Below are 24,975 nucleotides of genomic sequence, written 5' to 3' on the forward strand. Positions count from 1 at the left end.
ACGCGACCAGAGACCAGACCACGTGTGTCCTGTTTCGTTACTGTACAGGGAAACAAGATGGGAAAAGTAAGGAAGACGCGAAAGAACACCTTCAAATACAGCGTTAACAGAAAGAAGCTGAAGCGCAGAGCGAGGAAGAAGGACGCGCCGCGTATCGCATGGTGAGGACGGCGTTTTGTGTGCCCCTGAGGTGCCCCATGCAGTAGTGAGTCACCGTCAGCAGGGTGGCCATAGATCTGGTAGATCGCTTCCTGCTGCCATCTGGTCATGTCTCCTCTAATCCTGAGGCTTTATTTTCCAGAGGCAGCGCCCCTCCTGTCTGTAGGCTGTGTTTGGTATTGCGGCTGAGCTTATTTTTTGGATTCAATGGAGCTTCAATATTAGACGCACCCTATGAATAAGGCTCGGTTCAGATTATCCTGGAAACAGCATCTCCCAGACTGTATCATAGTGGTGCACTCAACTCCTGTCTGATGGCGGGTCTAATGTACTGTACTGACATGATGGTGTGAGTCCAGTAGAACAGGCCCGCCCTCAGATAGGAACTGACTATCATAAAACCCTATCATGCAGTCAGTTTTGGGCAGGGGAGCCGTGGCCGACATATTGACCGTGTTTCCGGGACTGAACACAGTCGTGTGAATCAGCCCTAAAACTGGAGGGGCAGCAGACCCAATTTTTTTATACATTATACAACTGCTTTAATCGTGTAAATATAAACTACTGGGTATGGTTAAAGGGCATCTGGCAGCAGATTTGTACCTATGAAGCTGGCTGACCTGTTACATGTGCACTTGGCAGCTTGGCATATGTGCCTGCATTTCTGAGAAAAATGTTTTATATATGCATGAGACTCTAGAACAGGAATCCTCAACCTCTGACACTCCAACTGTGGTGAAACTACCACTCCCAGCATGCACACTTGTTTGGCTGTTGTCAGAACTCCAACAGATGTGAATGGAGCATTCTGGGAGTTGTAGTTTCACCACATCTAGAGTGCTGGAGGTTGCTGATCACTGCTCCAGGAGCAATGGGGGCATTGCCGTTACTCCTAGAAGCTCAGTTTTCTCTGCAACTGCAGAACCCACTGCACTTTGATTAACTGGACCAGACGTGATCATGCCTGGCCCTGACTTCTCCTAAAGCCAGTCAGCGTGCAGAGAGAACAGAGCCTCATTTGCATACATTAAAACTTCATTTTATCAGCAATGTGGACACATATGAACATGAGACCAACACAGATGCCTTCATCTGCCAAGTGCACATGTAACAGGTCAGCCAGTTTAATAGGTACAAATCTGCTGACAGATGCCTGCCTTGCCAGACACAACCCCTCACTGTGTCACATATACACCCAGCCTCCCCCCCCCCCCTTAGTTCCACCCTGAGGGGGTGGACACAAGCCAGACAATGCACCCGGGACAGGGCATCCGCGTTTCCCTGCAACCGGCCTGCTCTGTGTTCTACCAAGAACTTAAAGTTCTATGTAGATAAAAACCATCTGGTGACCCGGGCATTCCTGTCTTTGGCCTGGCTCATCCACTTGAGAGGGGAGTGGTCGGTCAGCAGGCGGAACTTTCTCCCCAACAAATAGTAGCTGAGAGACTCCAGTGCCCACTTGATAGCCAGGCACTCTCTCTCCGCTATACTGTACCTGCTTTCGACTGGGGTGAGCTTGCGGCTTAGGAAGACAACGGGATGCTCCTCCCAGTTTACTTCCTGAGACAGTACAGCACCGAGGCATACTTCGGAGGCATCCGTTTGTACCACAAACTCCCTCTTGAAGTTAGGCGTCACTAAAACCAGTGACCCACACAGGGCCGACTTCAAAGTGGCAAAAGCCTCTTCCGCCCGATCATCCCAGCGAACCATCATTCATTTTCGTCCCTTCAAGAGCCCTGTCAAGGGCGCGGCTAGAGTAGCAAAGTGGGGAACAAACCTCATGTAATAGCTCACCATTCCCAGGAATTACTTTATTTGCCTAGTGGTGACAGGTCGGGGCCAATTCCATATCGCCTCTATTTTGTTCACTTGGGGTTTGATGACTCCGTGCCCAATGACTTACCCCAGGTACTTAGTCTCATCTAACCCTATCCCACATTTTTTGGGGTTGCCGGTAAGGCCAGCTTTCCGAAGGGAGTCCACTACAGCCTGCACTTTGGGTAGGTGACTTTCCCAGTCGGTACTGTGGATGACAATATCGTCCAGGTAAGCCAAAGCGTACTGACGATGTGGACGAAGCACAATGTCCATTAGTCGCTGAAAAGTGGTGGGGGCGCCATGCAGACCAAAGGGTAAGACCTTATATTGGTACAGCGCCTCAGGCGTGATGAAGGCAGTTTTCTCTTTTGGCAGCCTCCGTTAAGGGCACCTGCCAGTACCCTTTGGTGAGGTCCAAAACAGGAAAATACCGGGCTTGTCCTAACCTCTCGATGAGCTCATCCACCCGGGGCTTGGGATACGCATCAAATTTGGAAACCTCGTTAAGTTTTTGAAAGTCATTAAAAAACAGCAATGTCCCGTCCGGCTTGGGTATCAATACTATAAGACTGGCCCACTCACTTTTTGACTCCTCAACATTAGCTGCACCTCCTCCAATATGGCTTGCCGCCGAGCCTCGGGTACCTGGTATGGTTTTAATCATATTTTTTCCTGAGGCTCAGTGACAATGTCATGCTGGATTATGGAAGTGCGTCCAGGGAGGTCCGAGAACCCATCCGTGTTCCGACTAACAAACTCCCTGGTCTCCTGAGCCTGTTTAGGGGAGAGGCTGTCAGCAATTTTTACTGTGGCAGCCGCCTCTCTTGCATCAGCCAGAGGGGCCGGCACCTCTTCTCCTAGAAAACCCGGCCGCGGGCTGTCTTCTTTACAGGTTTCCCTATCTTTCCACGGTTTGAGTAAATTCACATGGTAAACTTGCTCTGTCTTTCGCTGCCCTGGCTGGTGTACCTTGTAGTTTACATCTCCAATTTTCTCGAGTACCTCGTAGGGCCCCTGCCACCTAGCCGGGAACTTACTGTTCACAGTCGGTACCAGAACCAAAACCCAATTACCCGGGCTCGCTGAGCTGCCTCCATATGCTCCCTAACAAAAGGCAACACTGTCTCTATCCGATCCTGCATCTGGGTAACGTACTCAATGACACTTTTATGTGGAGTGGGTTGTTGTTCCCATGCCTCTTTGGCCACGTCCAAGAGACCGCGAGGGTGTCTGCCATATAGCAGTTTGCAGGGAAAGAACGCAGTAGAGGCCTGGGGTGCCTCTCGCGCTTCGAACATGAGATAGGGCAGAAGGAGGTCCCAGTCCTTCCCATCTTTAGACACTACTTTTTTCAACATATTTTATTATGTTTGGTTAAACCGTTGTACCAGACTGTCAGTTTGCGGATGATAAACGGACGTCCGTAGTTCTATGTGCAGCAACTTATAGAGTTCCCTCATCACCTTGGACATAAAAGGGGTCCCTTGGTCGGTCAGAACCTCTTTAGGTAGTCCTAATCGGGAAAACATCTCCATTAACTCCTTAGCTATGAGTTTGGCCGATGTATGTCGCAGTGGCACCACCTCTGGGTACCGAGTGGCATAGTCTAGAATGATTAAGATGTGTTGATGCCCTCTGGCGGACTTCGGTACTGGGCCTATGAGGTCCATAGCTATTCGGTCAAACGGTACTTCGATAATCAGGAGAGGTACTAGGGGACTACGGAAATGTGTCTTGGGGCTAGTTATCTGGCAGTTCGGGCAAGACTTACAAAACTCTTCCACTTCTTTGAATATGCTGGGCCAGTAAAACCGCTGTACCCTCTACAGACCTGGCTCCGATAGTCTGCTGGCGGTGTCAGTAACCGGGTCAAGTAGGAACTGACTGTCCCCATCAGGTGGAACCCATGGATACTAACTATGGCTACTGTCAGTCGCTGTGTGCAGCAGGTACCCCAAAAACTCTAAACCACCTGTGCCAGGTGGAGGTAGGATACACGCCAGCGGATGCTCTGCTGGGCTCAGGGAGTCTGGTGTCCCTAGTAAGGGCTCCCCTGGTACGGTCAGTGGAGTATACAGGCCGGAAAGTTGGGGTCATGTGCATCCATGGAGACTTAAGACTATCCCACCACCCTGGTGTCTCTAACCACAGGGGCTGGCAGATGGACTCACAAAGTGGCAGTTGCCCCAAATTTACACAACAAACTTATAATAGTGAGAGACTTCCCGGCACTGTGGCCTGCTATGAGAGTGACTGATACCCATGAGACAGGGGTAACCCTAGCAGAGTGGCCCGGCTCAGGGGGGAGACAAAAACCCTGGGAACTTGAGACTATGTCTGAATTCATCCTAAAAAAATAATAATAAAACAAGGCAGGACTAATTGCTTGACTTTGTGATCCATAAACATTCAGCTGGAGACTAATCAAAAGCCCCAAATATCAGTAAGCTAAGGCTCTTTGGATGCTTTCATTATTGTGCAGTAGTCATTCCTGCCTCCGATCTCTTGTTTTCTTGGGCTAAGGGGTTCTGTTTGCCCTAGAAGTCTACATAGAGCAGATGCTTGGCACATTGTGGACTAGGTGTCTGGAGGGTGTGCCCCTAGCATAGCCTGTTGTATCACTCCTGCCCCTGACAGATAGGGCCCTTTTGATGCCCAGTACAGTGTTTGCCCCATGGCAGATATAAACTCTACAGAAGTCTATAATGTCATGTAGAACAGTGTTTCTCCCCCACATGCTGTTGTCTTCTGACCTGTGTGATAGGTGCACAGAGTGTAAGCTCTGTGTATGTTATTTATTACTGTGCAAAAGTTTTCAGTTTTTGATCAGTCATTATGAGCCAAAGCCAGTAGTGTAGCCTACTCAGAGATAAGGTATAATGTTTTTTGACCCACCCCTGGTTTTGGCTCACAATAACTGATATGTGAACTCGGCCTAAGAAGGCTTTCAAATATAGGAAGTATTAATAGTTTATTTTTACCTATTAACAATATACAAAGTGAATGAACGAAAGAGAAATCTAAATCCAATCAATATTTGGTATGACCACCCTTTGCCTTCAAAACAGCACCAATCCTTCTAGGTACGCTTGGACACTGTTTTTGAAGGAACTCAAAAGGGAGGTTGTTCCAAACATCTTGGAAAAATAACCACAGATCTTGTGTTGATGTAGGCTTGTGCAGATCCTTCTTTCTCTTTGTGTAATCCCAGATAGGCTCGATGATGAGATCAAGGCTCTGTGGTGGCCATATCATTACTTCCAGGACTCCTTCTTTACGCTAAAGATAGTTCTTAATGACATTGTGTGTTTGGTGTCATTGTCAGCTGCACAATATAAAAATAAAGTACTAACATGACAAAGTTTACTATCTTTTGGGTGTTTGATTCTGTAAGTAGTGTGCGGTATATACAAAGTATGTGAACCAGCCAAAATTGATGTAATGTTTTAATTCCAGTGATGAAATCAGAAAAGCTTGGGACGACAACAGGTCTGTAGCTTCAAATCTGGCCGAAATGGGCCTTGCTTTTGACCCAAACAAGGCTCTCCCAATCCGTGCAGACGCAGTAAGTATTACTGGAATAAGAAACACAGGGATAATCTTGACTGTAAACACTGGGTATTTGGTTGGAATTTTTTTATTTATTTATTTTTTGTGGTGGTCGCAACTTTTTTTAATATTTTTTACTCACTGTAAGAAAGCATTAAAGTTGCACACGAGTAAGGCTGAGTTCACATCAGTGTTCAGCCTTTCCGTTCTCGAGCAGGAAAACGGAAAGGACGGATTCTGCACATAACTGAGCCGAACGGAGCCTACGGACCTCATAGACTATAATGGGGTCCGTTAGGTTTCCGCTCAGAAGATGATTTTGGAGCGGAGACAAAAGTTGTGCATGCAGGACATGACGTCCGTAGGCTCCATTCGGCTCAGTTATGTGCCGAATCCGTCCTTTCCGTTCTCCTGCTCCTATAACGGAGCAGGAGAACGGAAAGGCTGAACGCTGATGTGAACTAAGCCTAACTGAAATTACTGCCACCTATTTCCTACCCTCCCAGCAGCCTTTCCCCACCCTACTGGTTCCTCTTTATTTCCCTGTGTGCATAGAATTCTACTGAAGATATGCACCCCTCACGTTTTTGTAAATATTTTATTCTATCTTTATTGGGACAACACTGAAGATATGACACTTTGATACAATGTAAAATAGTCAGTGTACAGCCTGTATAACAGTGTAAATTTGGTGTGCCCTCAAAATAACTCAACACACAGCCATTAATGTCTAAACCGCTGGCAACAAAAGTGAGTACACCCTTAAGTGAAAATGCTAAAAGGGTTAATATTTTGTGTGGCCACCATTATTTTCCAGCACTGCCTTATCTCTTGGGCATGGAGTTCACAAGAGCTTCACAGGTTGCCACTGGAATCCTCTTCCATGATGACATCACTGAGCTGGTGGTTGTTAGAGACCTTTCTCCCCTCCACCTTCCGTTTGAGCATTCCCCACAGATGCTCAATAGGGTTTAGGTCTGGAGACATGCTTGGCCAGTCCAGCACCTTTACCCTCAGTTTCTTTAGCAAGGCAGTGGTTGTCTTGGAGGTGTGTTTGGGGTTATCATCATGTTGGAATACTGAATACTGCCCTGCGTCCAATTTCCCACAGCCGGCAGCACTCATACAGCTCCAAACCACCACCATTCTTGACAGTAGAGTAGGCAAGACACACTTGTCTTTGTACTCCTCACCTAGTTGCCACCACACACGCTTGACAACATCTGAACCAAATAAGTTTATCTTGGTCTCATCAGACTACAGGACATGGTTCCAGTAATCCATGTGCTTAGTCTGCTTGTCTTCAGCAAACTGTTTGCGGGCTTTCTTATGCATCATCTTTAGAAGAGGCTTCCTTCTGGGATGACAGCCATGCAGACCAATTTGATGCAGGTTGCAGCGTATGGTCTGAGCACTGACAGACTGACAACCCCACTCCCTTAACCTCTGCGGCAATGCTGGCAGCACTTTTTTTTTAAAAGACAACTTCTGCATATGACGCTGAGCACGTGCACTCAACTTTTTTGGTCGACCATGGCGAGGTTCGTTCTTAGTGGAACCTGTCTTGTTAAACTGCTGTATGGTCTTGGCCACCGTGCTGCAGCTCAGTTTCAGGGTGTTGGCATTCTTCTTATAGCCTAAGCCTGTGATGGCTAACCTCTGGCACTTGAGCTGTGGCAAAACTACAACTCCCAAGATCCAGCACACTTGCTTGCCTGTTCTCAAAAGTCCATAGAAATGAATGGAGCATGCTAGGAGCCTTAGTTTCACCACAGCTGGAGTGCCATAGGTTAGCCATCACTGGGCTAGGCCATCTTTATGTAGAGCAACAATTCTTTTTTTCAGATCCTCAGAGAGTTCTTTGCCATGAGGTGCCATGTTGAACTTCCAGTGACCAGTATGAGAGAATGTGAGAGCGATAACACCAAATTTAACACACCTGCTTCCCATTCACACCTCTGAGGCCTTGTAAGGGTACTTTCACACTAGCGGCAAGGACCTCCGATAGGCTGTTCCGGCGGGTAAACAGCCTGTCAGATCCGCCCTGCCGCTAGTGCACGCGTGCCCTCGGATTACCGCTACGGCCCCATTGACTATAATGGGGGCGGGGCAGAGTTCCAGGGGCAACACGGCAGTGCATGCAAGAGGCGGCTGGACTAAAAGTACGACATGTAGTACTTTTAGTCCTGCCGCCTCTCGGCATGCGCTAATATTTAGTAGGTAAGTGTATGCAATGATTAGCTGCAGTTATATAAACCTCCTGACTCACTACCTGTCTATACTATCTCCAGTGTAGGGTTGTTTCGATACCAAAATATTGATTAGATTGCTATACTTGACACCATGCAAAAAAAATAAAACCCCAAAAAAGCAGCTTGCATTCTGCATTTTATGGAACGTCCGGCCCATAATTGAACCGTCAGATCCTATTTTTTGGGGGGACATGGTGACTAAAAAATGGCAAATTGCGCTGTTTTTATTTATTTTTCTCCACATAGGAGATATTTTTTTTAATATTTTAATAGTTTAGACTTTTCCGACGTGGAGATATGTTTATTTATTGTTTATATATTTTATATGTAAAAAGGGGTGATTTATACTTAAATATTTGTGTTTTTTTTTATTATTATTATTTTATTTAATAACTATTTCCCCCCTTAGGGGCTAGAACCTGGGATCTTTTAATCCCTTGTCCTATGCACCCTAATAGATCTCTATTAGGGTGAATAGGACTTCACACTCTCTCCCTGTTGCCCTGTGTATAGTACACACAGCAGCAAGGAGATTACCATTGCTGCCATGGTAACTGATCAGAGCCCCCTGGATTACACTGCTGGGGCTCCGATCAGAAGCTGCCACTGCACCACCAATGAATGGAGGGGAGGGGACCCTGTGGCCACTGCCACCAATGATTATAATGTTTGGGGTGGTGCACTGGACCACTAATGATTTTAGTACTGGGGAAGGGGTGCGCACTGCGCCACCAATGAAGATAAGTAACCTTTTAATACAAATACAGGAGGCGGGTGTCGGCGGCAGAATCACATAGCTGGCACCCGACCTCTATGACAGGGCACTGCAGTCTGCAGCAGTTAACCCCTCCGGTGCCGAACCTGACTGGTTAACTGCCGCGGATTGCAGTGCCCTGTCATAGAGGTCAGGTGCCGGCTATGTGATTCTGCCGCCGGCACCCACCGCCTATATCTGTATTAATGGGCGAGTTATCATCTTTGGTGGCGCAGTGGCCACAGCCCCTTCCCTCCTCCGCCCCTCTCTCTTCTTATTGGCAGCAGCAGCACGGGGGGGGGGGGGGGAGAGACTCCTTCTCCCCTGTGCTGCTGAGGAGAACATGGCGCGTGCTGAGAGCAGTGTGCACCATGTTCTCTGATACTAGACTGCACAGTAGTGCAGCCTAGTATCGGTAAATGTCAAATCCCGGTATCGAATAGATACCGGTACAAAAGTATAAATTGGGTATCGATCATTCGATACACGCTACAACCAGGGCTGTGGAGTCGGTAGATAAATGTTCCGACTCCTCAGTTTTATGTACTTCCGACTCCCCGACTCCTCCTCCTCTGTATTAATATGCAAATGTATTTTATACATTCCTTGAGGGAAAGAAACGCAACCTACCACAGGACTACTGGCTGGGAAGCCAACAGTCTACTGTATTGCACAGTTTAAGCAAAAGACAAACACAATGAAAACAAAGTTTTATTAATTTTTTTTTTATTAATCAATCAAGTGGCTGGATAGTCGCAGCAGGCATAAACATCAGGAACAGGATCTTTACAGGAATTTATCTGCTGCTGAAGATCGGGCAGTGGGAGGATCCAGGACGGGGCATTTATTCTAAAACATGATTTCCCTAGTAGAATCCCATAGTCATGTTTAAAGTTTAAGCTAACAATCAGAGTTTACACGTTTTTATAGCCTTAGCTAAATGACAGCAGTTTTTCCAATGGTTTACAGCTTCAGTCTTGAACTATTGGCCCTCCATTCCCTTCACTTATACAAGTGTCTCACTCTCTAGTCCTGCAAAAAACATATTTATTTAATCCCTTATCAGTGAGAGGCTAGGTTACACATGGACGCTGCGTTCCCTGTAAAAGCAGAACACACTATGGAAAGTATAAGTATTGCAGCTCCTAATTGTGCGTTGCGTGCCATATAGTGAAGCACATAAAAAGCATGCTTCTTCACGGTCACTTAACGTGTTCGTTTTGCGGTTACGTGAGGCACTGCATGCATTGGTCTTTATTCTTACAGTAGAGAAGTCATTAATTATAACTTTTTGTGAATTGGGACATTTAAACTTGCTTTTTTTTTTTATTCCAATCTAAATTTAGTAGGAGTCGGTGCATTGTTTGCCGACTCAGACTCCAGGTACCCAAAATTTCCCCCGACTCAGACTAAAACTCCACAGCCCTGGCTACAACCCTACTCCAAGTTAGTTGTACGAGATGTAGCTTCACACTGGTCTCCTGCATGTGAGGGCAGACAGGCTCAAGATGCATCACATAGGAAAACATGGAGTCCCTGCAGTGTGAAGGAACAACAGCTGTCACTGACTCAGCAATGCAGTGTGGTGAGACTCCACCCCCTCTCTCTGGGAAATGTAGGACTCATTAGGAAAACCATATCTGAGTGGAAGAAGGAATCAAAATGGTAGACAACTTAGAAGCTTGTGTATATCTGTTTTATATGATGATGTGCAATTTGTATTGTATTCTTTAAAAGGGTTTTCCGGCCTCAGAATAGGTAATCGATATCTGATTGGTGGGGGCCTCGTCACAGTATACCAAGCACAGTGCTGTTCATTTTGTAGTGGTGGTGCTTGGTATTGCAGCCTAGGCCCATTTACCTTAAGGGTATGTCCAGGTTCAGCTCTGAACCCAGGCACCCCCCCTGAGGCTAGCATCGGAGCGTCTCATGCTCCTTGCCCTGCGCTAGATCGCGCAGGGCACTGGCTCTTTTGTTTTCAATAACACACTGCCGGGCGGTAACTTCCACCCGGCAATGTGTTTGGTGACGTCACCGGCTCTGAGGGGCGGGCTTTAGCTCTGCCCTAGCCGTTTTACTGGCTAGGGCAGAGCTAAATCCTGCCCATCAGTGCCGATGACGTCACCGGGGTTCCTGGCAGCCCCATAGAGAGCCCCGGTACGTCACCGGAACTCCAAAAAATGCCTTTGCCCTGCGCAATTTAGCGCAGGGCAAAGGAGAGCATCGGAGCATGAACTGCTCTTGTCAGGGGGGCTGCCGGGGTGAAAATGGAGGGATGTCCGGGTTCAGCTCTGAACCCGGACAACCCCTTTAAGGGGACTAAGCTGCAAACAGGCCATAACATCAGTGGACTATGAAGAAGCGCTGTAGGGGTGGTGGGAGTCAGACCCCCTCCCCCATTGATCTGATATTAGTAACCTGTGCTGAGGACAGACCATTAATATTGAACTCCCAGAAAACTGCTTTCATAATGGCCCATGTTACACTATATAGAAAAAATTCCTGGAGTGCTACTTTAAAGGGGTTGTTCACCCGCAAGGGCCTTTCTGGCAAACCCCACCCCTCTCTAGCATGGCTAGACTTGCCATAGGAATCATACTTGGCTGAACGCACTGTTGGGTTTCAGGGTCCTTTTCTCCCCTGGCTCTGCCGCTGTTCCTGGGCCTTCCTGCGTGAACATCCCATTTGACATGGGTCACATGGCTGCTGCAGTCAATGACTAACCACAGCGGTGACTTTTTACCATTCATCATGTGACCAGTGACATGATGCATGAATGACACATCACCGCGGCCAGGTGCCCCGCGGAGCCAAAACCAGTGGCAGGGATCAGGTAAGTATAATTCCCATTGTGGATAGGGTGTCAGGAGCCTACCCTGATGCTGCCATCTGCCTCCTATCTCCTGGCGAGACTAGCGAGCATTGACGCAAGTGCCGTGCGGGTCGGGACGCATGCGCATACCCGGAAGTGGTTTTAAGTCCAGGGCCCAGCGTGAGTGAGATCCGCTCTACAGGTCTCTCGAGCTGTGCCGGAAAAAAGATGTCGGGCCCCGCGATTCACTTGCGTCATCCTAAGGTCCGGCCGAGATCCCGCGACTGTGCACTGCCGGCCGGAGCATGTGCACTGCGATGCCCATTGTTGGCACGGCATCACTTTAACTACTGCGCATGCTCTGGTGAACGGCGCAAAACCAGCCGTTCGCCGGAGCATGCGCAATAGTTAAAGCGATGCTGTGCCAACAATGGGCATCACAGTGCGCATGCTCCGGCCCGGCAAGGCAGTGCACAGTCGTGGGATCTCGGCCGGACCTTAGGATGACGCAAGGGAATAGGAGGGCGGGCATATGCAGAGGCTGGGCAACAATGAAAAAGGCAGGGCAGCCTGGGCACCAACACAGTGAACACCGCCCCTAGGCACTTGCGAGTGCTCATTTGCATATTAAAGTTTGTTTTTCCAGCTTCTGCAAGTCTAAAGACAAAAAGGTACCATTACATTCATGTATAGGTGTGCTATAGGGCAATGTAAGCACTGTATATGGCCATATGTAGGTGACAGACTCCCTTTAAGATATTCTGCACTGATGGTCCTACTCTCTTACTACAGGTCTCTAAAGTGGCTTTGAAAATGCCCAAAATAAGTAATAAATGCATCCAATGCTATACTAAACTTCCAATGCTATACTAAACTAGGAGTGTATAGCGGGAATTGTAAGAGAGAAACAACCATCTATTATGCAGGAATTCAGATCAATGATCCACGAGGAAGTTATCATTCCGTGAGGAGACCATTGGACCTCAACCTCCCAAACACCAGAAATTAGCGAAGGGTTCCTCTTCAGAATCTGAGGGGTTGGAAGATGAAGCTTCCTCGTCCAAAATATGGGATGATGAAAATCCCTTATCATAAGGAAAGGTGGTAGAGGAATCAAAAAAATTTTATTTCTCCACTGAAGAAATGAATGACCTTTTAAAAGCAGTCCGAAATACAATGAGGATAGAAGATATTCAGAAACCCCATTTGGTACAAGAGGGAAATTTTTGGTGGACTTAAGACTAAAAGATCTAGAGTCTTCCCCATTAATGAATACATTAAAGAGATTGTAATGGATGAATGGGCAAACCGAAAAAAGTTTAGGAATAGACTCATTTGATCCCACTGAGTCAGAGGTTTTTAATGGAATTCCAAAATTTGATATACAGGTGGCAAAAGTTAATAAAAAAAACAAACATCACTACACTTTGAGGACTCCACTCAGCTAAAAGACCCCATTTAGAGAAAAGCTGATAGCCTCTTGCGAAAATCCTGGGAGGCAGCCATGTATAGTATAAAAACTGCAGCTACATCAGTGGCCAGGTCAATGTACCTCTGGCTAAATGAACTAGAGAAACATCTAGCTAATAAAACTCCAAGGGAAGAAATAATAGAGTCTCTTCCCTTACTACGGTCAGCTACGGGATTTTTAGCAGACGCTTCCGCGGAAACAGTCAGGTTTTCGGCAAAAGACGCAGCATTATCAAACGCTGCTAGGAGAGCACTCTGGATGAAGTCCTGGGCAGGAGATAAAATGTCTAAAATGAAATTATGTTCAATTTCTCTTCTCCGGAGAGTATGTGTTTGGGCCAGTCCTGGACAAGATAGTAGAAAAGGCCACAGGTAAGAAAAAAGGGTTCCCTGAAGAGAGACCCCCTAGGAGGAAATTGCCCTTTCGTCCCAAAAATCAGGAAAGGTCTTATCGGGGGAAGGGTAAAACAGGACGATGGAGTTACCAGAAAGGGGGGGGGGGGGCGCGGTAGAGGTTCTCTCTTTAATCCCCAAAATAAGAAGACAGACAATGACACCAGGATAGGGGGGAGACTAAAAGGGTTTGTTCCTCAATGGGAGTCAATAACTTAAAACCCCTGGGCCATAAACATAATAAAAGAGGGTTACAAAATAGAAATTTTCCTCTCCCCCTCCCACAAGGTTCCGTGTTACTTACCATTCCTCAAATATACTCCCAAAAAATATATGGGCAGGTGTACAGGATCTCATAAATTTGAGAGTAGGTTTTTCAGGTACCTCAGTCTCAATGGAGACAAGGATATTACTCAAACCAGTTCCTTGTAAGAAATCCCAATGGTTCCTACAGAACCATAATAAACTTAAAGGACCTAAACAGGCATATAATATACAGAAAATTCAAGATGGAATCGCTGAGCAGTGCCATTCCACTGATAGGGAAGAACGCATTAATGTGCACGATCGATTTAAAGGATGCGTACTATCAGGTCCCGTTCAAAGCTCAGTCTCAAAAATACCATAAAAGACCCTATGGGGAACAATTTCAATTTATCGCCCTCCCCTTTGGAATCTCCTCTGCACCCAGAGTCTTCACCAAGCCGATAGTGGAAATGGTGGCTTTTTTGAGGAAAGGAGGACTAACTTCTATAGTCCCTTATCTGGACAATTTGTTTATTAATATCAGAATCAAAACATCAAATAGAAGCAGATCTAAACAGATTTTGCGATCAAGAAATGTCGGTCCTATTACCAGACACGAGGATAAAATTCCTAGGCATACTCCTAGATTCTACAAGACAGGCATCCTTTCTTCCACCAGAAAGAATAAAAACATTACAGGAAGCGACAAGAAAATTTCTGGGAAGATCATATTCCATCAGAGGAGCTATGAGTCTCTTAGGATTGATGACAGCCTGCATCGTGGCAGTTCCTTGGTGTCAGATCCACTACAGACCTCTACAGTCCTGGTTACTGAGGAAATGGGACAAATGCCAAACATCACTAGACCACAAATTTCCGATACCGGGACATGTAAAAAAAATTCCATCCTATGGTGGCTAAAATCAAAAAGATTGGCAAAGGGAGTAGTCTGGCGAAAAGTACCATCAGTAGTAATCCAGACAGACGCAAGCGGTACAGGATGGGGATCAAAGGTCGGCAGCTATCGCAAACTCAGAGCAGTTTGGGAAACCTTAAAAGGTAGCCTATTTGGAATTGAGGGGCCAGCACTTAAAAATATTCTCAGACAATGTGACAACGATATCTTACCTAAGACATCAGGGAGGTACAAGGTCAGACTAGGGAATGTGTCGGGAAAAATATTCTCCCGGGCGGAAAATACAGTGAAGTCCATATCAGCTATACATCTAAAGGGAAGCAAAAATTGCGTAGCAGATTTCCTAAGCAGGGAAAAGATAGCCCAAGGAGAATGGTCGTTTAAACACAGGTTTTCAACTTGATTGTAAGAAAGAAAAAAAAATGGTCGTCCATCTATAGACCTATTTGCATCAGGGGACAACTCAAAGACTCCAATATTCTACTTTCTAAATCCCAGGGACCAGCCCGAGGCAATAGACTCATTCTCCCAGACCTGGGACTGGGATCTCTCTTAAGCTTTTCCTCCGTTCCAGCTAATTCCCAGAGTTATACAGAAGGCCGTTCAGGAGAAAGCAAATCTGATCCTAATAACGCCATTCTGGCCCAAAAGGAGTTGGTTCTCCTAATTGAAGAGACTATCACCACAAAAACCATGGATCCTCCCCCCCCCCCCCAGGAAAGACATTCTGACGCAGGGCCCAGTAACGCATCCTCGCCCAGAATTCTTCAAATTAACAACATGGATCCTGAATCTGACATTTTGAACCGCAAAGGTCTTTTAGAGGAGGTTATATCCACTCTGAAGGCAAGCAGGAAGAAAGTGACATCCATATATCTGAGAATATAGAAAAGGTTCTGTTCCTGGACAGGGAAAGTCACACCCAATCACTCAGAACCTAATATTCAGCAGTTTCTTCAAAGGGGCCTAGAATTGGGCCTTAGACCCTCTACACTGAAGGTCCAAATATCAGCCCTAAGTGCTTTCTTTGATTCTGATTTGGCCAACCATAGATGGGTTAAAAGATTCATCAAAAGCTGCATCTAGGATTAAAACCTACAATCAGACGACGACTCCCTTCTTGGGATCTAAATACTGGTCTCAAAGGCCTAACAAGACAACCTTTCGAACCCCTAGAGACAAGTTCCATCGTCGGGGCTCTATGCCGGAAGAATCCTGATCAGTTTTATCCTAATGCATTCTGAATGGAGAGAAATCCGTTCAGGATGCATCAGGATGTCTTCAGTTCCGGACCGGAAAGTTTTTTGGCCGGAGAAAATACCGCAGCATGCTGCGCTTTTTGCTCCGGCCAAAAATCCTGAACACTTGCCGCAAGGCCGGATCCGGAATTAATGCCCATTGAAAGGTATTAATCCGGATCCGGCCTTAAGCTAAACGTCGTTTCGGCGCATTGCCGGATCCGACGTTTAGCTTTTTCTGAATGGTTACCATGGCTGCCAGGACGCTAAAGTCCTGGCAGCCATGGTAAAGTGTAGTGGGGAGCAGTATACTTACAGTCCGTGCGGCTCCCCGGGCGCTCCAGAGTGAAGTCAGGGCGCCCCACGCTCATGGATGACGTGTCGCATGGATCATGTCATCCATGCGCGTGGGGTGCCCTGACGTCATTCTGGAGCGCCCCGGGAGCCGCACGGACGGCAAGTATACTGCTCCCCACTACTACTATGGCAGCCAGGACTTTAATAGCGTCCTGGGTGCCATAGTAACACTGAACGCATTTTGAAGACGGATCCGTCTTCAAATGCTTTCAGTTCACTTGCGTTTTTCCGGATCCGGCGTGTAATTCCGGCAAAAGGAGTACACGCCGGATCCGGACAACGCAAGTGTGAAACCAGCCTTAGATTGCTACAGGATTCAGGGACTAAATTGCCCAATCAATATAAAAGCTCATTCCACTAGAGCCATGTCTTCTTCTTATGCAGAAACACGTTCGTGAAACACTACAGATTAGACTTATTGGGGTCCTCCGACCTATCTTTTGGACGGAAGGTCCTTCAGGCCATAGCCCCCCCTTAAGTGATCTGTTAGGTTTCTAATTGGTTGCCATCATGGTGGTGAAGTGGAAAACCGGAATTAGACTTACCGGTAATTCAGTTTCCATGAATCCACCATGACATCACAACAACCAACCCTTCCCCAAAAAAATAAATATATAATTTGGGTTATAGAGCACTGTAATTTAACCTCTGTTCCTGAGCCTACAGAGGTCAGTGGTCAATCTCTAATTGGTTGCAGTCATGGAATACTGAATTACCGGTAAGTCTAATTCTGGTTTTTCACATGGGGAAAAAAAAAAGCTAAATATCCTTGACACTTGTTTCTCATACACTGCTGGTACTGTATTACACTCACTCTGTGGTTTTTCCACATGGGAAAAAACATATGTAATCAGGATGCCTTAATAAAGTGACCGCCAGCAGGAATAGTGAATTGGTATGGTGGCGGTTCCCCGTCTTCAATAGCCACTAAAAGGACAAAAGGACCAGGCGTCTAAAAACCGGACCGTCTGCCCACCCTGAGGTCTGCTGGAAGATTCGCTTAAGGCTACTTTCACACCTGCGTTCGGGTGTCCGCTCGTGAGCTCCGTTTGAAGGGTCTCACAAGCGGCCCCGAACGCAGCCGTCCGGCCCTAATGCATTCTGAGTGGAGGCGGATCCGCTGAGAATGCATCAGTCTGCCAGCGTTCAGCCTCCGCTCCGCTCAGTGAGCGGACACCTGAACGCTGCTTGCAGCGTTCGGGTGTCCGCCTGGCCGTGCGGAGGCGAGCGGATCCGTCCAGACTTATAATGGAAGTCAATGGGGACGGATCCGCTTGAAGATGACACCATATGGCTCAATCTTCAAGCGGATCCGTCCCCCATTGACTTTCAATGTAAAGTCTGAACGGATCCGCTCAGGCTACTTTCACACTTAGAAAATTTTCTAAGTTATAATGCAGACGGATACATTCTGAACGGATGCAAACGTCTGCATTAAGGAGCGGGTCCGTCTGATGAAACATCAGACGGATCCGCTCTGAACGCTAGTGTGAAAGTAGCCTAATTTATTAGGAGGCCTGGTTATAAATGAAGCGCATCCTCTGACAGATGGTGTGTCTATGATGAAATCCACACTAGTTCTCTGCAGGAAACTGGCGTAATTGACGATAAATTTGCCAGGGCTGCCATGTAGTTTTTATTTGGAAATTGTCTAACACCATTTGTGCAAAAGGAGTTTAAAAAGTCACAAACCTAGGGTTTTCTGACGTACAGGTATGATAAATCTCCCTCTGTTTTGTATTTCTGTAATTGTATCGCTTCACAGAATAAGGTAATCACATCATTTTTAGCGCACACTGAAAAAAAAAAAATCAAATCCAATAAACAATGGAAGAGGGTGTTTGTTTTTTCCCCAGTTTTTTAATACACAATACATTAAGTTGAATGGAGCTATTAAAAGACACAAGTTCTCATATGGCCATGTGAACAAAAAAGTTAAAATGTTATGCTCTTGGAAGGGGAATAAACAAAATGAAAAAATTGTCTTGGTCCTGAAGGGGTTAGACACTTTAGGCCATCTTCTTTTGGTACTTCTGATAAACTGACTGCTTTGTTATTCAAATCGTAATTTGTATTGGTGGATGTTTACTTAAAGGGATTGTCCAGTTTCCCATACTGATGAGCTATTTTCAGGACAGGTCCTCAATTTCCAACTCCCAGCCCCCCCACGCTCAGTTGTTTGAAGAGAATGCAGCTCTCATACAAGCTTAAGTTTCTCTTCACTGTTTACCTGCTCACTGCCGACCTTACAGCGGCCGTGTAGTGTGATGGAGCAGCTGTAATTACACTACACAGCCACTAGAATATCTATGACGAGCAGGTAAACAGTGTAGAGAACAAAGCACTCTGACAAGTGCTGTGGTCTCTGATCTGATAGGTCATAAATGTGCGAAATCTGGCAAACTCTTTAAAAGGGGTTGGCCACATATTAAAAATGTTTATAAGGCCTCATGCACACGACTGTGCCGTTTATTGCGGTCCGCGGATATGCAAAAAACGGAAGCCGCCCGTGTGCCTTCTGCAATTTGCGGAACGGAATGGGCAGCCCATTGTAGAAATGCCTATTTTTGTCCACAAAACGGACAAGAATAGGACATGTTCTATTTATTTATTTTTTGCTGTCCTCATCTTTTGCTGTCCCATTGAAGTGAATGGGTCTGCATCCGAGCTGCCAAAACGGCGGCTCGGATGCGGACCCAAACAACGGTCATGTGCATGAAGCCTAAAGTGCATAAATTGTCACTGGCAGCTGTGCAGATGGATTCCTTACATCATCACTGGTTAGAAAGTACCTGGCAGTGGAGAACTGCTGCTGGCAAGCAGTCTTGAGTTAGGCCTCAAGCACATGACTGCATTTCGGGTCCGTGGGGGGGGGGGGGGAAATCGGATTGCTCTGCCCAGTCATTTATTTGGGGACCGCAAAAAACAAACAAACACAGGGATGTCATCTGTGTGCTGTCTGCGTCCTTGTGGCCATTCCACAAATTATAGAACATTTCCTATTCTTGTCCATTTTGCGGACAAGAATTGCATCTCTACTGATAGGCGTGAGAAAACTGCAGAATGCACGTGGTGGGTGTCCATATTTTGCAGAGCCTTGGTTTGCGGACCACAATACGGACCTGGTCATGTGCATGAGGCCTAAATCACATGACCGCGGACAGGGCGGCAGAGGCTCTGCACAGTTTCCCTGGGCTGTGGACGGGCACCTTCTAACCAGATTTGAGGTGGGAGAAAGGCCCCTGTACAGCTGCTAGTGACATGCACTTCAGGAGCATTTCGGAAACATCCTTTCATTATAAACCAAGTGAATCAACGGCCTAGTAATTGGACAGTGCTGGAGTACGTGATAAACAGCGGCTACTTAAAAAGCCAGATAACATGGTGTAAAAGACAGAGCTGGCATCTTATAAGCAGTAACCAGCGCAACATGGCACAAAGCATTCATGACCTTTTGTAACCGATCATTTCACTTTCTTCATAGGGCACAAGTACTGAACAGAAAATTGTCAGAAAGCCATATGTCATACAAGGTAAGGCGCTCATAAATCGGTGAACCAGGACTGTTCCCTGAGAAACACTTGTACTGGAGATTCAGGGAGAAAGATGCCCATTCAGAGCTCAGCTTACACCTCCTGAGCTGCTCTGGAAAAATGAGAGCTGCGCTGTGATTGGTTGCTGTGGTCAGCACAGCCAGTTTGTGAAACTTTTCATTAATGAGGCACCCTATTAACCCCTCATAAATAGTCATTTAGGTTTTCTAATACATGGTTGAAAGGGGAAGCTTGCTGCTGACACAAATACAGAGATTTCTGTATAATACACCTAAGCAGTTACTGTGTGAAAGGCATTGTGTGGTTTTAGTGCATTGCGTTTCTTTGGGAAATCATTTGTACTTTTTTCTTTCAGAACTGAAGGCTTCAGCCAGCCTGCCATCCAAAAAAACAATGACCATATCCTCTGACATGGTCCATTACGTTCGTCACATGGTAGAAAATTATGGTGAAGATTACAAGGTATTATGTGATAAGCTGCTGTAATACTCTCAGACATCCCAACCTGCAAAAACTCATTTCAGGGAGGTTTTCTTTCACAAACTTTTTATTACATTTTCCAGACCTATGCAGTATCTGCACACTTTGCTCTATGGTGTGGAGGACTGGGCTCATTACCCTGCCCCAAATTATCATATTTATATATATGATTAAAGGGATTCTGTCACCACCTATAAGCCCTGTGAGCTAAACATCTGATCATGTCCAGGGTAGCATTCTGATTTCTAAGGTGGCCTTATAAAAGCTATTTGTGGCTTTATTCTGCAGAAAAACAGGTTTTACTAACCTGTCAATCATTGAATTAAGGTGCCCAAGCAGGGGAGGTCTGTGGGTGGATGCATGGTGCCCGGCCGCATGCATCGCCGTTCGTGCCCAGCGCCGCCTCTCCCTCCCTCCCCCTCCTCCCGCTTTGAGATCCCGCATGTGCGCACAGGCTCAGCCTGATGTGTCATTGCGGACTGCTGGCATCGGCTCCTTCTTGCACTGTGCGCACGCGCCGAGAAGGGGACACTGCTACAGGTTGCTGGAAAGGTTTACTGCGAGTAAACTAGAGATGGGAAGTTCAGATCTTTCACATGAATCGGTTCATTCGCTGAGCTGACAAGAAGCAAGTGAACCGAAGCTTAGGTTGCGCAATGCGCATGCGCGGATGCTTCGATTCACTTGCTGACTCACTGAGTCGGCTCTTGGTCTGAGTCAGGAAGTTTATTCTTTAAAACCCTGTGTGTAATTATCTACCCCACTGTAGGAAAAAAAAACAAGCATCCGGGGGGGGGGTGAATTTAACACTGGGGTAAATAATATAATTAAAATGGAGGGTTAAATGTGTTTAAAAAAAAAAAAAATACATCTCTCTCAATAGTTCTATAGCTACTGAATGAGACAGAAGAAGGGATGCCTTTACCATATAGATCTCCTTGAGAAGCCAATTTGACCCTAAAGGGTTAATTCAACCTGTAATCTAAACTCTGTGTCCTGTCACTTCTCTTATCTCTCTGCTCTGTTATCAGTGAACCTTTCCGGGATATATTGTTTCATGTTTCACATGCGGGTGTCAGGGAGCTGCTATCTAATAGCGGGAGACTCCCTGAACCTCCGGGAGACTTGAGATCCCTGCTCTATACATGAATAGGTGTCTGGCTTGTTTAATACAACTTCAGAAACGTGCAAAATCTGGATTTTTTTTTTATCCCTCTCCCACTGCTGTTATGGCTAAGCCTCACGTGATGACTATGTATTGTGATTGTCCATATTGCTCCCTTTGCTTGTGTATTCATTTTTCCATCCCATTATACACTGCTCCTTTTCATGGTTACGACCACCCTGCAATCCATCAGCAGTGACCGTGCTTGCACACTTTAGAGCTCTTTCACATGAGCGGATGCCGTGCGGGTAATCCACTGCGTGAAAGAGTGCCAAGCCCCGTTCCGGACAGCAGAGACGCTGAGCATTAACATGATTGATAATGCTCAGTGCCTCTCTAATCTTTTTACTACAAAATCACGGTGAGATAAAGGTCACAGAGAGGCACGGAGCATTATCAATCATGTTAATGCTCAGCGTCTCTGCTGTCCGGAGCGGGGCTTGGCACTCTTTCACGTAGTGGATTCCATGTATGGGATCCGCTTGGATGAGAGAGCCCTTAGGAAAAAAATAAAAAATAAATTGGTAGCCTGTCTGGTGGCCGGGATCGCTGGTGCTTTTTCCTATAGTGTGCAAGCATGGCCACTGCTGCTGGATTGCAGAATGGTTGTAACCATGGAAACAAGAAGTGTATAATGTGATGAAAAAACATCCTCCTTAAAATAAAAATAGGGTCCATTCTGATACATCCAGAGAGACTGAAATACTGGGCTGATATACTAATCCTCTAGATCAGTGTTCCACAAGTCGATCCTCATTGCCCCACCTGTCAGTCATGTTTTAGGATTTCCTTAGTATTGAGCAGGTGATATAATTAGTGTCAGTGCATCAGGACTTACCACAGGTGTTCATTCTATGGCCGATTTCAGACGAGCGAGTTGTACACTCTGGACTCGGAGCGCGAATATAAGGCCTTGTTCACACGACCGTGCCGGTTTTTGCGGTCTGCAAAAAAACTAATGCAGCCCGTGTGCCTTCCGCAATTTGCGGAACAGAACAGGAGGCCCATTATAGAAATGCCTATTCTTGTCTGCAAAACAGACAAGAATAGGACATGATCTATAAATTTTGCGGGGCCACGGAACATAGCAACAGATGCGTACAGCACACTGTCTGCATCTTTTGCGGACCCATTGAAATGAAGGTTTCCATATGCGGAACGCATAAAAAAGTCCGTATACGGAACGCAAAATACGTTCATGTGAATGAGCCCTAAGACAGCTCCCATCCTGAACTTCCAGCACTGCTGGGGTCGCATAGCATTTATATTGATTTATGATGCTTTGTAACCCTTACAGTTCTGGAATGTTTTTGATAACACTGACAGCATTATGTCAGTGTTATCCAATACATTCCAGACCTCTAAGGGTTATATAGCAGCATAAATCAATATAATGCTATGCGACCCCAGCAGTGCTGGAAGTTCAGGACGGAGTGTACAACTCGCTCGTGTGAAATCGGCCTATGGGATATTCTCAAATCATGACCGGTAGGTGGGCCCTGAGAACTGGAGTTGAGGAACACAGATATAGCTGGCATAAAATTAGTTGTCTAGACATGCACCAGATTTATCACAGTGGCTCATGATAGACACTTTTCTCTAACTTGATACCAAATATTGGTTGGGTCAGCTTGAGACAATTTGCACCAAAATTGTGCCACAATTCTGGCATCATAGTATTAGGCCACACTAAGATTTTGGAGTACATTGTGGTGTAATTTGGCACATTGAAAGGGGGTCTGTCGCCTACTTTGAGCGTTTAAGGCCACTCATATCACGTTCTAGCACAGTTGCCCAACATAGAAATAGTACCTTTGTCTATTCCACAACCAGAAGTTGAAAACAACATTATAAAGATATGCAAATTAGCTCGCACAAGTGCACAGGCCCCTCTCCGAGGTGCCCACATAACTGCGCAAGAGTCAGGCCCGTGCATGCGTACTGGTCTGCCTATTATGGGCAGAAGCTCCGATCTTAACAGTGCACGGACCCGGAGCTCATGCAAGATATCCACGCCGGAGGACAAAAGTAGGAGTTGAAGGCGGACCAGAAGAGTGCAAAGGGGAACGGTTATGTGGGCACATCAGAGCAGCCTGGTCACTCGTGGGACCTAATTTTTATATCTTTATAAAGTGTGTGTGTGTGTGAGGGGGGGGGGGGTTAGCTTCTGGACGTGGGACAGACACAATGCAGGTACTATTTTATTATTTATGTTGGGTTACTGTGATATGAGCACACAAAGTAGGTGACAGACTGCCTTTAAATGTGCCAAATTACACCACGTTTACACTCCAAAATCTTGGTGTACTCTTATTATTAAATGTGGGCCACTGGGTCCTTCATTCTTGTTTTGCTTCTCCCATCCAACTGGCTTTTCTAAGATTTGACCTGTTCAGCTGGTGCAACTTGTACTTTGCCAGGCCGAGAGTTGCTATGGAGGACCTGCTGAATACTGTACTCTGCCCATATAAAGAGTTCAGCCGCTCACTGCTTCTTCCTGCCCACCCTCTCCTGTGAATTATGAGAAGCTGCCAAAATCGAAATTGTGGTACACGGACATAGCGAACTAATGGTATTAAGCTGAATAATCGCCCAATCACCACAATGGTCTCACAGCACAAATACGCCTGGATAATATGTCAGCAAGCTCATCCTGTCTAGTCTTCCAACCATTAGGCAAAGTTGCAGCTTCAATACAAGGCTTTGGGTGCCTTCACATGTGTGTAGGCTCCCTTTTAGGTCAGTGAACTCCTCAGCATGCATTCAGGTGTAGTCATGTTTCTTCTATCTTTCAGGCAATGGCACGAGATGAGCAAAACTACTACCAGGACACCCCAAAACAAATACAGCGTAAAGTGAACCTGTACAGGCAGCATCACCCAGCTGAATACCAAGCTCTGCTCACATCAAGAGCAAAACAATGAGAAGATGACCAATGACTCACAGGCTCTGGAGAGAAGCCAAGATACGGCTGAGAAAGTGAAAACCACAGGATGTATTCTATCACTTGTCACGTTCAGGAGATCCAGCTCTGTTTAAACAATAAGAGACTTGGAAAAGTTTTCACAGAGATGTGCAGCCTTGAAATGGACACAAGATGTGTGTTATCTTACAATATATATATATATATATATATATTTTTTTTACATTAAATAAACCACAAGAATGTGTTCCTTATTAGAAAAGCGTCTTTATAAAATAAATTAGGTTTCAATCAGCAGAAGCCTTCCAAAAGGCCATAGGGTGTAATGAGGACCTGCCCCAGTTATGTGCCTTCTGACATCCAAATATTACACATGGCAGCTGCTGGTCAGTCCTGACCAAGATCCTTCCTCTCCACCACACAGATGGAGTTCCTCAAGTTATCCTTCAGTGGAGCCACATTCCCGGCTGTGTCCAGTAGGCACTTTTCACAGAGATGTCCTTTGGTGGTTGCTTTGGAGATGGTTTCTAGTTTCTTCAGATTCCTTTATTTTGTTCAGCCTTTCCTCCAACATTGATCTCACAGTCTGTAAAGAGGTGCTGCTTCCATACCCATCATACACAGCGCTAGTCCCCAGCAGGGTCACTTCTCTTACCCCCTGGATTCTGTGCAATGATAGCTCTGAGTAAATGTCTGACGTGGTAAGAGCAGACTTGCAATCCTGAGAAGATGGGGGGGAAAAAGTTAATTACTCATCCCCCTGATGATCCTGATCCGATGGTCTTTTCTTCCTGGTCCCTCACAGGAAATGCTCATTCAGCCAATCACTGACTGCAGTAGGCACCCCTTAAGTCATTGAGAGCCTGAGTGGGCATTTCCTGTGTGT

At 46.2% G+C, this 24,975-nt stretch overlaps 2 protein-coding genes across 2 annotated transcripts in view; one reads left to right on the forward strand and one right to left on the reverse strand.

Annotated features, from left to right (window-relative positions):
* NOP16 (NOP16 nucleolar protein) lies at positions 1 to 24,343 on the forward strand. The gene is made up of 5 exons (XM_040405582.1): positions 1 to 161; positions 5,437 to 5,545; positions 19,452 to 19,500; positions 19,877 to 19,983; positions 23,962 to 24,343. Exons 1-5 carry the CDS (start codon positions 58 to 60, stop codon positions 24,088 to 24,090), a joined length of 498 nt encoding a protein of 165 aa, XP_040261516.1. The 5' UTR covers positions 1 to 57; the 3' UTR covers positions 24,091 to 24,343.
* The window catches only part of ARL10 (ADP ribosylation factor like GTPase 10), a 26,173-nt gene continuing 25,501 nt past the window's right edge, over positions 24,304 to 24,975 (reverse strand). Inside the window, exon 4 of the mRNA XM_040405572.1 lies at positions 24,304 to 24,810. Within this exon, the coding sequence (XP_040261506.1) occupies positions 24,577 to 24,810 (234 nt within the window). The 3' untranslated portion in view covers positions 24,304 to 24,576. The remainder of the gene's footprint in view (positions 24,811 to 24,975) is intronic.

This window comes from Bufo bufo, chromosome 1 (genome assembly GCF_905171765.1).
Source record: "Bufo bufo chromosome 1, aBufBuf1.1, whole genome shotgun sequence".
In the NCBI taxonomy this organism is placed as follows: domain Eukaryota; kingdom Metazoa; phylum Chordata; class Amphibia; order Anura; family Bufonidae; genus Bufo; species Bufo bufo.